At 62.8% G+C, this 12,074-nt stretch overlaps 1 protein-coding gene and 1 long non-coding RNA gene across 2 annotated transcripts; one reads left to right on the forward strand and one right to left on the reverse strand.

The window, feature by feature from the left end:
• Nucleotides 1–919: 919 nt before the first annotated feature.
• On the forward strand, nucleotides 920–7,203 carry LFNG (LFNG O-fucosylpeptide 3-beta-N-acetylglucosaminyltransferase). Its single transcript, XM_019637600.1, has 8 exons — nucleotides 920–2,990; nucleotides 3,611–3,659; nucleotides 4,143–4,242; nucleotides 4,370–4,523; nucleotides 4,622–4,707; nucleotides 5,161–5,326; nucleotides 5,795–5,880; nucleotides 6,070–7,203. The coding sequence occupies exons 1-8, from the start codon at nucleotides 2,988–2,990 to the stop codon at nucleotides 6,134–6,136; spliced, it is 711 nt and encodes a 236-aa protein (XP_019493145.1). The 5' UTR covers nucleotides 920–2,987; the 3' UTR covers nucleotides 6,137–7,203.
• On the reverse strand, nucleotides 6,938–11,265 carry LOC109380240 (uncharacterized). Its single transcript, XR_002123419.1, has 2 exons — nucleotides 10,970–11,265; nucleotides 6,938–8,475 (listed from the first exon to the last, which is right to left on the reverse strand). It is a non-coding gene; the product is annotated as an uncharacterized LOC109380240 (long non-coding RNA).
• Between the last annotated feature and the right edge of the window lie 809 nt (nucleotides 11,266–12,074).

Below are 12,074 nucleotides of genomic sequence, written 5' to 3' on the forward strand. Positions count from 1 at the left end.
GGACTAACTACTAACTGGCCATGTGGGGTGAGGGTGAGGGGCTCTCGACAAGTACAGAGTTCACTCGGCCCTGGACACGGAGAAGACCCCACAGCGCTTTCTCCCTGTGTAAACCACGCAGGCCTGGGCTTTCTGGCCTGCAGAGTCCTGTTTTGGGGCAGGGCCCTGGTGAGGTCATGACGAGGGCTAGGGGGCAGGGTCCTGTCTGGTCCCAGCATGGGGAGGGGGCCCCTGGGAACCCCATGGTAGTCTCCTGGGAACACAGTGTGCCTTTCCCAGGGGCTCAGCGGGCCAGTAGGAGGGGGCCGCGGGCATGGGTTTTGTTTGGCGGCCGGGCCGTTAGGATTCCCAGCGCCGGGCGGCTCTCACGCCGGCCTCGGGCAAGGTAACAAAGCCCCTTTCTCCAGCCCAGAAAGGCGTCCGGCCTCTTGTGTGCAGCTATGCGCTCCATGGGAACCGCCGCCGGCGTTGGCCACTCAGGTTGCCTGGAGATGAGGGGCCTACAGCCCCCCACATCCCTGACTGACAGTCCTTGTGGGGCACTATCCATGAGACAGGCCCCTCCTACTCTGCCTCCCTGCTATGTGACCTTCCGCAGCGTTCAGCCCCCTTTGGGCTGCCACCTGCTCTGAGCACCTCTCCTCTTGGACTTTGGGGGGCTTTCTCCAACAGAAGGGATGTGGTTGGGGATCTCAGGTACAAGTTCCAGCTGAGCTGGGTGATCTTGGGCAAGACCCGGGGCGTCTCTGAGCCTCAGTCTCCTTATCTCTGAAATGGGGAGAGCAGTGCCCTTCCAATACCACTTTGTAAAAGGATGGGGAAGACCTGGAGGTAGGGAGTGAGCCCAGTGTGCCCTCAGCTGGGGGGGGGGGTGCCGTCACTCGCCCCAGCTGGAGGGTCACTCAGCTTTCCTTCTCTCCACTGACCCCCCCCCCGGGAGAAGCCAGATCTGCCCGCAGCATCAGTTCATGTGTCACAGCAAGCAGGAGCCCCTCTTATGGTATTTTGTGGGGGAAGGTCCTTGAAACTGTCACAGCAAAGGGTAGTCCTTCCTCTCCCAACCCTGTGCGGGGTGATTCAGACCTAGTCTGATGGGGGAGAATCAAGGAAGTCAGGGCTGCGGTGGGGGAAACCCAGAGAGGCTGTGTGCGCTGAGAGTGGGCATCTGACCCACGTGGTGGGCGGGGTGGCTTCCTGGAGGAGGTGCCATTTGAGCTAGACTGAGAGTAGAAGGGCAACCTGGGCACATGAGCACAAACAAGGGGGATGTGCGAGAAACTTCCAGCAATTGCAGTGACTGTGGGGGATGGGGGTCAGCAGAGGCCACAAGTGATGGGCCTTGGAGTCCAGGATGAGGGGCTGGGCCTTTGGCCCACATGTTCCTCCCCCACCCCTCCCAGGAGTGGGCCAGGCTGTGGCAGTGGCAGCGGCAGCGGCCACAATGGTTGGGGGAGAGCTTGGCATCCTGTGTTTCTTTGAATCGCTGCTCCAGGAACAATGCCGCTTCCTGTGGGTGTCCCCCCCACCCGCCCTCCGCCAGCCCTGCTGCCCTGTTCTTCCTCCTTCAGATCCATTGTTGGAAAAGTGGGGAGGGGACCTGGGGGGGTCTTGGCCCCTAGAATGCATGGCCCTGCTGGGTCAGCACCACCTCTGCCCCAGGGCATGACCACAGGCTGGAGGTTGCCCCTCTGTGGCCTCAGTTCCCCCACTGGTACACTCGGGTAGTAATGGTGCCCACCTGTAAGGGTGCTTGGCTCCGGGCACAGGTGAGCACCTCTTGTGCCGGTTGTACAGAGCGGGAAACTGACCCTCTGAGCAGTGGGCGAGGCGCGCTAGGCAGCCCGTCCCTCCTCTGGTGGTTGCTCATGTGGGGAGACAGGAGGCCAGGCACCCTCCCCCCACTGCCCCACCCTTCTAAGTACTCCTCCGGAACAAAGGTGACTTTAATCTCTGTAGCCTTGGGCCGGGTTTTTAGGGCACCACCAAAGCGCGGGAGAACAGGCCTCCTTGATCTCATTAAGAAAGCATTTTCCTTTTAATGCAGCGGCACTGGTGTCTGCACGGGCCGGCCTCAGCCTCCCACGGCATTCCTGGGCTGAGATGCTGGGGAGCGGGTGGGGGGCTGGGTGCGAGTCTGTGCGTGCGGGCTGCCTTGGGGTGTCTGCTGGGCTCTGGAAGGAGGGGTGCGAGTGTGGAGAGGGCGCAGATGTGGCCTGCCACCCTCTTAGCTCTAAGCCTGTGATCTGTAGCTTGTGGCCACACCCCAGTGTGTGCTCACGTCTGGGGTCAGGCTTAGGCAAGGAGCTGGGGCTGCCCAGGTGAGGGTGGGCACCCCAGATGGGTCCCCAGGTGTATGCACATGCTAGATCCTCTCTAGGACCCGTTTATACACAGAAGGAAACTGAGGCCTGGAAGGCATGGAGATGGGGGTTTCCTGCAGCCTTTGCTCAGAGCACCCCCATGGCACCCCAAGCTTTGCACTCAGCCGTGCCTGGGTGTGCCGGGCGGCACGCGCTGGGCGGGCGGGGCAGAGGAAGGAACATTCCTCCCGTGTGCCGACCGGCCCAGGCGGGCGCCGGCAGCTCCTGGCCCCGCCCCGTTGCTCCCCTTCCTGGCAGCGATCCTGGCAGGGGACGGCCCTGTGCTGGCACAGGTGGAGCCTTGATGTGGCTTGGGCCAGGCCTGTCTTCGAGCCCGGTTTCCTTGCCCAAGCAGGAGGGGCAAGCTGGTCGGCTTGGGTGCCGAGGGCACTGATGCTTGGGCTGGGGCACGTTGCGGCTTCCTGCCTCATCCCTGCGGACCGACGGCATCTCCAGAGAACAGCAGTGGCTGCTTTGGCTCAGAAGGTGACCTGCCTGGTGGTCACACAGCCAGGGGCGTGGGGAGCCCCGGCTTGAAGGCCCAGCCCTGAGAACTGCTGCGTTGTGGCCACAACCCTGCCCACCGGACCTTGCACCCAGCCTGGCCCAGTTAACCAGGCCAGCTGTATGGTAATAGGCAGCGCGGCCACTCCTGCTTAACGCGGCCGAGTTAAGGCCAGCCTGGCGCCCCTCACCCGCAGCCCGGCCCGGGACAAAGCTGGCGGACAATGCCTGGTGATTCATCCTCCCTCCAGGCCCTTTGTCCGCCAGGGCTTGGCAGCCGCCCAGCAGAGGCCTTTGTCCTCGACTGATTGAGACTTGGCTTCCCAAAGCCGACCTCCTCTGCCTGTCCCCCCCACCGCCCTCTGTCCCCTCCCGCAGGCCGGTTGCTGTGTCAATAAGGGTGTGTGCCCCGCCAGGTGTGTAGGGCGGGCCTGGAGCCGGTTACCTGGCAGGTGGGCGGGGCACCCCACCTGGCTCGTGCCAGCACAGCTGCCAGGTGACCTTGGGCCCAGCTGTCGACATGGGGGGTGGGGTGGGGTCTGCCTAAGCCCCAGCTCTGCTTCCACTCAGGTTGGGAACCTGAGCCCCACTTTGTATGCATGGGGAAACTGAGGCCCAGAGAAGGGTGGGGAGTGGGCATGGCTGAGCTGTAGCTGCTGAAATCCGGATGCCCAGCCCCGGACCCCCCCAGTGGCCCAGGGTAGGGACACAGAGCTGCCTGTTCAGGGCCATGTTTCTCCTTCCAGACGTTCGTTTTTACCGACGGGGAAGACGAGGTCCTGGCCAGGCACACAGGTGAGCCCTGGACTTGGGGAGGTGAGGAGGGCGCCACTCCCAGGAGGAAACTGTCTCCCCACCCCTCCCACCCCCCTTTACAGAGAGGTCACAGAGGCCATGGGTCTGGGAGGGCAGTTTACTCCACTGGCTTGCTCTGTGTCTGCCCCACCACTCGGCCCCCCCCAATTCTCATGCAAATGAGGCCCTTTCAGCTCTGGGGCCCCTTTGAGCAACAGGTGGCAGTGCTGGGAAAAAGCCTCCTGAATGGTCAGGGGCGGGGTTGGGCTGGGGCGTGGGGTTCTCCAGGGCTGCGTCCTGCACTGGGAAGGGGGCTGAGCGGGGAGCCTTCTGCAGGCCGCCGCTTGAACCCAAGGCACCCTGGGACACACAGTCACCCACTCTGCCCTGCTCTGTGCTCATCCGCCTGCGGAGGGACTCCAGGCCAGGCTGCCCTCTCTGAGCCAGCTCGAACCAAATCACAGCTTCCCCCCTTGTCTGCAGGCAATGTGGTCAATACTAACTGCTCGGCCGCGCACAGCCGCCAGGCCCTGTCCTGCAAGATGGCGGTGGAGTATGACCGCTTCATCGCATCTGGCAGGAAGTGAGTGTTGGCCTTTGGCTGGGCCCAAGGGAAGCCCCCCTCCAGGCTCCTATCCCAGCAGTTCCCACCCCTGGGGCACAGCATGAGCCCCACTCAAACCCCCTGATGGCTCTGCCTCGCCCCCCAGGTGGTTCTGCCATGTGGATGATGACAACTACGTGAACGTGAGGGCCCTGCTGCGCCTGCTGGCCAGCTACCCCCACACACAGGACGTTTACATCGGCAAGCCCAGCCTCGACAGGCCCATCCAGGCCACAGAGAGGGTCAGCGAGAATAAGATGGTGCGTGGGCTGTCCACTCACACCTGAGCTAGTGGGGAGAAGCTGAGGGTGCCCCTGCAACCTGGGGCAGGGGTCTCACAACGTCGCTCCTCCCACAGCGTCCTGTCCACTTCTGGTTCGCCACTGGTGGGGCTGGCTTCTGCATCAGCCGCGGGCTGGCCCTGAAGATGAGCCCCTGGGCCAGGTGAGTGCCCTGGAGCACAGGTGAGGCTGTTGGGCCAGCCAGATTGCCCTGGGTCCCAAGGCTCCTCCAGGTGGGGCCTGGCTTGGGTCATCTTCCCAGCAGCGGGTGTCCTCAACCTCATGTGCACGGGCAGGTTGGGCTGTGGTCCCCACCATGGCCCTCCTGCTGCTAGCAGGCCCGAGTCGGTTAGCACCCAGGACCCCTGGCTCGCAGGAAATCATCAGGCTGGTACAGAGGAGGGTTCGGTGTTGGGGTTCAGAGAGGGAGGAGGGGAACTGCAGCAGGAGAGCCCATTAGGGACCCAGACATGGTCTGTACCCTGCTCCAGGGGGCTCTGTCACCTCCTCTCTGAGCCCAGCTCCTAAGCTCTGTGCGACCTCTGCCTGGCGGGGTCCTGCCCAGTGGGCCTCAGGCTCCTACCTCGGCTCATATTCTGGCCCTTCCCTCCCGCAGTGGGGGCCACTTCATGAGCACAGCTGAGCGGATCCGGCTGCCGGATGACTGCACCATCGGCTACATCGTGGAGGCCCTGCTGGGTGTGCCTCTCATCCGTAGCGGGCTCTTCCACTCCCACCTGGAGAACCTGCAGCAGGTGCCCGCCTCGGAGCTCCACGAGCAGGTGCGTCTACCTGGGGCCCTGGGAAGGGGTGGGTGGGGAGCGCAGTGCAGGGTGGGGTTACTGTTTTGTATAGGGCGTTCAGGAAGGGCCCCGCTGTTGGCCGCCACCCAGGCCCCCCAGCCCCCCACCGGCGTGGACCCACTCAAATCCTGTAGTCCATCCTTCCCGTGTGTCCTCAGCCCAACTTATCTACTCTGTGCCTCTCGGGTCTTTTCCTGCATCTGTGGGTGTTCTCTTGCCCACGACTGGCGACTCTGCCAGCCCCAGCTGAGGCCCCACTTTGGACTTTGTCCCTGGGGTGCGCAGAGCAGGTGGAGTGTGGTGTCATGCGGCTCATCGGCCTTCCTTCCTGGACTGAGGTGGGGCAGACGGCGGGGCTCTTCCCTTGTTCAGAGCCACAGGGCCAGCCTTGGGCCGAGCTGAGGGCATTGGGGCCCCTCCCAGCATCACGCCGCCCTGTCCACGCAGGTGACCCTGAGCTACGGCATGTTTGAAAACAAGCGGAATGCTGTCCACATTAGGGGCCCCTTCTCGGTGGAGGCTGACCCATCCAGGTGAGGAAACAGGCCCAGCTGGGGCAGGGGCTCACGTAGAGTCCCCTGAGGTCTGGCGGAACTAGAGGTGGGTGTCACTCAGCATCACAATTATAAAGAGTGCCCCCAGGACTCGTGGTGCTGTGGGTCTGAAGATGGGAGCTCATCACCCCCACCCCACACGGACCGCGCCCCCCTCTGTCCCCACAGGTTCCGCTCCATCCACTGCCACCTGTACCCGGACACACCCTGGTGTCCCCGCACCACCATCTTCTAGCAGCCTCAGCTGAGACCCCCGTCCCCGGGCGCCCCTGGTATCCAAAGGGCCTGGGGACCCCTGTTGTGCCGCTCTGGCCTTGTCCTTCGAGGCTCCCAGGGCTGTGCCCCCGTGTGTGTACTGTGTGCCCATCTGCGTAGCAGACTGCTGGGCAGTTTTCCGCCAAGGAGCAGGCGAGAGTGCCCCTTGTCTTCCTTTCCCCGCTCCGGGGTCAGCGGCTCCAGAGCCCTGGCCCCGGAAGGATCTGTATGTCAGAGGTCACTCTGAGGGCAGTTTGATGTTGTTTCTGTGCAGTCTTGGGGCAGTATGGGGATCAGGCTGCTCTGCAGGGATGTGCAGGCGCCTTCCTCTTCCTGTCCCCCCTCGGAGCCCCCAGGACAGTTGAGCCATGCTCGGTGCGAGGGAGCTGGGTTTGGGGAGCAGCGGCCAGGTCCCCTCCTCCCACTGACCCCTGGCCTGGGCACTGCAGCCCTATTAAGCCCCCATCGGCCACGTGGCTGGGTGGGCAGTGCTCTGCAGCCCCCCCGGGCGCGGGTCTTCCTGGCCCTCACATCTTCCCTTTGTCTCCCCACGATGGGGAGGCAGAGCTGAGCATTTTATCTCCTCTCCAAAGTAGAGAGAAAGTCGCCCATAGTGGGTGTGTCTGTAAATATTGTGACAGTATTTTTTTACTGTGCTTGATTTTCAAAAGGGGGTGGGCGAAAAGTAGGGTGTTTTGTCTTTGTTTTGGGGGAGCTGGGGAGGGTGTTATTTTATCTTTTCTGTGGACCAGAAAAAGCAGAAGCCACGCTTGGGATCCTCTTTGTGGTGAACGCGGGAAATGTCTAACACTCCGTGTATTTACGTGGCCCTGGCATCTGGGCCGTCCCGCACCCTCCTCCATCCGACCTGTCTCCCGCTGGTACAGCTTGGCGCACCTCGCCCAGGATGTGTGTTCTGTCTTCTGTTTTTCTTTCTGCAAAGACATAGCTAGGAAAGTGAACAATAAGAGAAAAGTTCTCAGGGAATTGAAGTGTGGTTGCTATGGTGACGTCCTTTGCTGTGAATAAAGGTGCTCTTTGGGGCAATCCAGGGGTCCTGGTCTTGACTGGAAGGTGAGTCTGAGGTACAGGTCGTCTGAGGTGGTACCAGGGGGTCTGGGGACTCAGCCCTTTGCGCTCACGTCGGGGAGGTGAGTAGGGAAGCCCATGGTTGCGGAAGGGAACTTGGGCTCAAAATAGCCACTTACGGGTGCCTGTGAGGCACAGTCAGGGGGCCCTGGAGAGGAGGTCCCACTGAGAGGAGGGGCCCTGAGGCTGTGCAGCCCCCGCCTGTGCCGGGCTGGCCGGGGACTTGCTGTGGCCCAGCCTGGGACCTCCTTACCTGGCTTCATCCCATCACATGCCCACAGAGGCCACATTCTTGGCCCATTTTGTGGGTGGGCAAACTGAGGCTCAGAGTGGGAGATGCCCAAGGTGAGGCGGTGGAGAGCTGCCACTCGGAGGCTGACCCTGCCCCGCCCTGGGCACCAGCTCTCCTCTGCGAAAGGGCTGGAGGCCCACCCCTCCCTGGACGGGTCTCGGGGCTGGGCGAGTCCTCAGAAAGCAGCTCCTCCTCACTACCCTTTCTTCCTCAATCAAGCTTCTGAGGATGGCAGGAGTCCAGAGGGGCTGCTGCAGCCTCGCTGGGAAGTTCCCGCCCCCGCCCCCCCCCCGCAGCAGGGGGCAGCCCTCACTTCCTCTTCCTCCTGCTAGCCAGACCTCCCTGGCTCTGCCGCGCTGCTGGCCCCAGGTCCCCTATTCCACGCCCCCACTGCCCCCAGCTCAGGCTGGTCAGCACATCAAAAACCAGTCATTTGGCTTCCTCTTTTCTGTAAGGGACCTGAGGTGACCTCTGAAAACGGTTCGCTGGTCACTTGACCCAGAAAACCCCACAAAATCATGCAAATCAAGAGGTTCAAAACTTCGTGCTCACTCAAGGAACACTTGGGAAACTGCCCTGGCATGAAGGATATGCACATCCGAAAAGCCACCTAGTGTCTGAAGGCTGTCGCTTTACAATAGTAGTCATTCCTTGAGACAATGGTGGCGTTGGGAGGTGTGCCCAGGCCACGCAGTGGGGCTGGACACAGGGTCAGTGACCCAAAAAGAGTGCTCACACGCTTAAAAATAGAGGGAGGCGCTGAACTTTGGGGTTCAGATGTAGACTGGTCATTGAGCACAGCCAGGTGACCAGAGCCCCGAGAAGTGCCGCTCATGGACCGACCCGTGACGAGTGCCCCCGCCGTACTTACGTGCTCCTTGATTGTCCCTAAACCAGAGGAGGAGCTTGCACAGGAGAAAAATACAGCCTAGAAGAAACTGAAGAAACAAAAACTAAATTCAGCATCAAATAAATGCTAATAAGAATAAAAGCAGAAGAAAAAGCAAAGTTGCATGAAAAGTGCCTCCCCTCCCCACCCCCAACCTGCTGGGGGCAGAAGGGCAGCCCCACCCCACCAGTCACTGCTCACAGCCTTCACAGCTCTTGCTGGTGGCTGCTCTGGCCTGGGGGCAACTGGCCAGGGCCTGATCCCATCTTGCCTTGGACAAGCCAGAGTCAGCAGAGAGTGGCTTCCAGAAGGCCTGGAGCAGCGTTCCTGGGGTGTGGGCCGGGACTGGTGCAAGGGACGGAAGGAGGGCCCATTGCATCACATGGCCAGACCACTGTGTGCCACCCTGGGTGGAGGCAGCGGTCACGTTGGATGGTGCCGTGGGAGTGACAGCCAGACCGCTGCCGAGTGAGGGCAGAGGCCACGGGCCTCCTTCCTGCCCGGTTAGAGCCAGGGCCCCAGTGCCACCTCTGGTAGCTGGCATCGGCCTCTCGGAGCTGGTGGGGCCCTGGGGCACAGGTGTGGCTGTGCGGCCCCGTCTGAGCTGGTGGAGTCCTCATCTGAGCTGGCACCATCCATCTGTCCTAGTGTGGGGTGGGGGTGCTGAGCAGGGACCGCAGAGCAGAGGGGTACCAGGCAGGGTTGGGAGGAAGCCCCCTGCCCCTCCTAGAGCCTCAACCTCTCCATCTGAGAAATGGGGACAGACACAAATGCAGCTCAATTCCTGGTGTGCTGGGCCTGGAGGGCTCCTGGCGGCGGCCAGGCTAGTGGCACCATGGCCTGCGCCTCCTCTAAACGAGAGGCTGAGGGAGGAAAGGAAGCTCTCCCTCCTCAGCAGGGGGAGCAGGTCCTGGAGGGGCCTTACGGGAACTGGGCAGCCGCTCGCTTCCACCCACCACCCTCCTCCGGGAGGTGAGTCACGGAGGCAGAAGAGGTGATCTCACCATACCCCAACCTCTCTGGTGGCATCATCGTCCCCAACCCACACACTGGGCTGGTGGCCGGCTGGAGAGGGTCCTGACTGGCCCAAGGGGCTCCATGCCCCCCCAGCCTGGCTCCTCCCAAACTGCTGGTCAATCGTGGGCTTTCGAAAATAAAAAGTAGAAACTCAGCGCTGGGGCTGCTGGTGCCCCCAACCCACAGCTTCCGTGCTGCCAGGCAGGCAAGTGCCAGATCTGGGAGGAGTTGAGGAGGTGCCCCCTCCCTGCTCAGTTTAGACAGACTTCCTTCCACCCAGGCTATCATGGCCGACTTCCTCCAAGAGCATCTGAGCTGCAGCAGAAAGGCAGTGGGGCAGAAGAGGGCGCTCCGGGTGCCAGCACCACCGGGCAGAGGTGTGGAGGTGGGACCCACTGGCCCAGGATCGCCGGAAGGCTAGGCGATAGGAGGACCGCTCAGGGCGCCCATGGGCCCAACCCGCAGCAGCAACCGCGGCCTTCCATGGGTGCGAGGCCAGACCCTGCTGGTCACTTTGGCCAGAGCCTGCCCTCTCTGGGCCTGGGGTCAGAGGGACAGCGGGTGGTAAGGGCCAGCCTCACCTTTCTGTCTGTCAGACCAGCTGGCCAGTCCCGCTGCCACCCCAGCCCCAGCCTTGCCAAATGTTCCTGGAGGTGACCCTCCCCTCACTGTGGCGGAGCCCAGGGCTGGACACACACAAGGCACCTGGTACATCGCTGGGAGGGACCCAGGCCCTGGAGGGCGCCCAGGTCATGCTGTTACGCTGAGTTTGGAGGCTCAGAGCTGTGGCTGCTCGCCCCATACACCACCCATGACTCCTCCCAGGCCTCCAGTACCCCTTCGTGTCAACCCACACGGCCCTTGGGCGCCAGCTGGTGGCCAGAGCCGGTGGCTTCTCTCCCAGCCTGAATCCACCTTTCCCAGCACCCAGGCCGGGATCTAGGGGGCGCAGCCCCTGAGTGGCAGGGAGGGGAAAGCCTCTCTGTAGCCCCGTGCTTGCTCGTAAAAGTTCACGTCACGAATCTTAACATTATGACCAGAACTTGGCTCCTGCAGTACGTGTAAGGTCAAGAGGCAGGCTTGGGCCAACTGCCGCGCGCCACTCAGGCCGCCCTGGCCAGCGCCCTGTCTGTCCCCTGGCTCCGGCTGCCGTATCTCCTCACGGCCCATCCCCGCGGGACCCACCGCTCTCTACCTGCTCTAATGGGCACAGCTGAGCCCCGGCCCAGCTGCCTGCAGTCACTGGGGTCTTGCTGGAAACGTCGGTTCTCAGGCTGCCCCCAGCCCACCAGGGACTGCGGGGCGGGTCCCCCGACAGCCTGTCCACCGGCCCTGTCCTGGTCTCATCCGTCAAAGACCCTGCCCGCTCGGTCGGGCGGTCCCCACTCCACGGCCACTCCCCAGGCGGCAGCGTCCACTCTCCCCACCTCCCCTGTGTCCGGCTGACCCCCTCCAATGTCCTGCTCCTGCTGGGCCCGACCCCTCATCCCTCGAGTCCGCCCCTCGCCCACATCCCGTGAGCTCACCTTCACGTCTGGCCTCTCGCTTCCGTCTTTTCTCTTGGCCACGCATGTCGTCTGCCCTGTGGCGCCTGCTTAGCACCTGGGCAGCTGGAGGCGGACTCTCCCCTGGCCAGTCTCGCCCTGAGTTCCAGACCGAGCGCTTCAGGGCCCTTGGGGAAGCCCATGTCCCAGGCGGCGGCACCTTCTCCTCTGTCCCGACTTCCTCTCCAGCCTCCCCATTTCAGGAGACGCTCCGCCCACTCCCACCCATGCCCCAGTGCTCTAATCACTGGGCCAGTGGGGGTCCCAGTCCTTCCTGGACACGCAGGAACAGCACCCCGCCAGTTAACGCCCCCTCTCCCCCTGCATCCACTCCCTCTGTCTACAGGTCACTGCCGTGAGCCTTTCCAGTATGCGGTTTGGCCCGTCCACACGCACACGCACACGCACGTACGCACACGCACGCACACGCACGCACGCTTTCTGGCCATGCCCCCCAGCTGTGGCACTATTTTTCTGCTTTGCGGCTAAACCCAAAAAGGGTGGGGGTCCCTGCTGCCCCATGATCTCTCCCACAAGCTCCTGAACCAGCTGTCAGGCCCCATCAGACTGTTCTCATCCAAGAAACCCTGCTGTCCAGGTCACCAAGCCCACTGGTCACTTCCCAGTCCCCGTGGAACCTGGCCAGCAGCGGCATCTAATGTGGTCCCTCGTCCACGCGGCTCCCAGGACGCACGCTGTCGTGAGCTTCTCCCTGCCACACTGGTCACTCCTTCGTCCTCCCAGCCCCCGGACACTGGGGGGCCCTGACCGCGATCTTGGTCCTGCTGTCTCTCTCCAGCACCCATTCCCTGTGGGGTGTCACCCAGGCAAAGATCCCAGCTGACCATCTCCACCCAGTGCTCTTCCCAAATTCGACTCAAACATCCCGCCACCTCTCGGGTGTCTCAACATATCCCCAACTGGACCTGCCTGTCCCTGGGCCCATCTCAATTCATGACCACACACCCTCTACCGGCTCAACCCAAACGCCACCCCACCCCAGGACCTGCCGTTCCTTCCAGAACCCAGCTTATCGCCCCACCGGACTCCTGGGGCTCCCCCAGCCCGTGGCTCTCTGCATGCGGCC

Source organism: Hipposideros armiger, unplaced genomic scaffold (genome assembly GCF_001890085.2).
Source record: "Hipposideros armiger isolate ML-2016 unplaced genomic scaffold, ASM189008v1 scaffold_33, whole genome shotgun sequence".
NCBI classification, from domain to species: domain Eukaryota; kingdom Metazoa; phylum Chordata; class Mammalia; order Chiroptera; family Hipposideridae; genus Hipposideros; species Hipposideros armiger.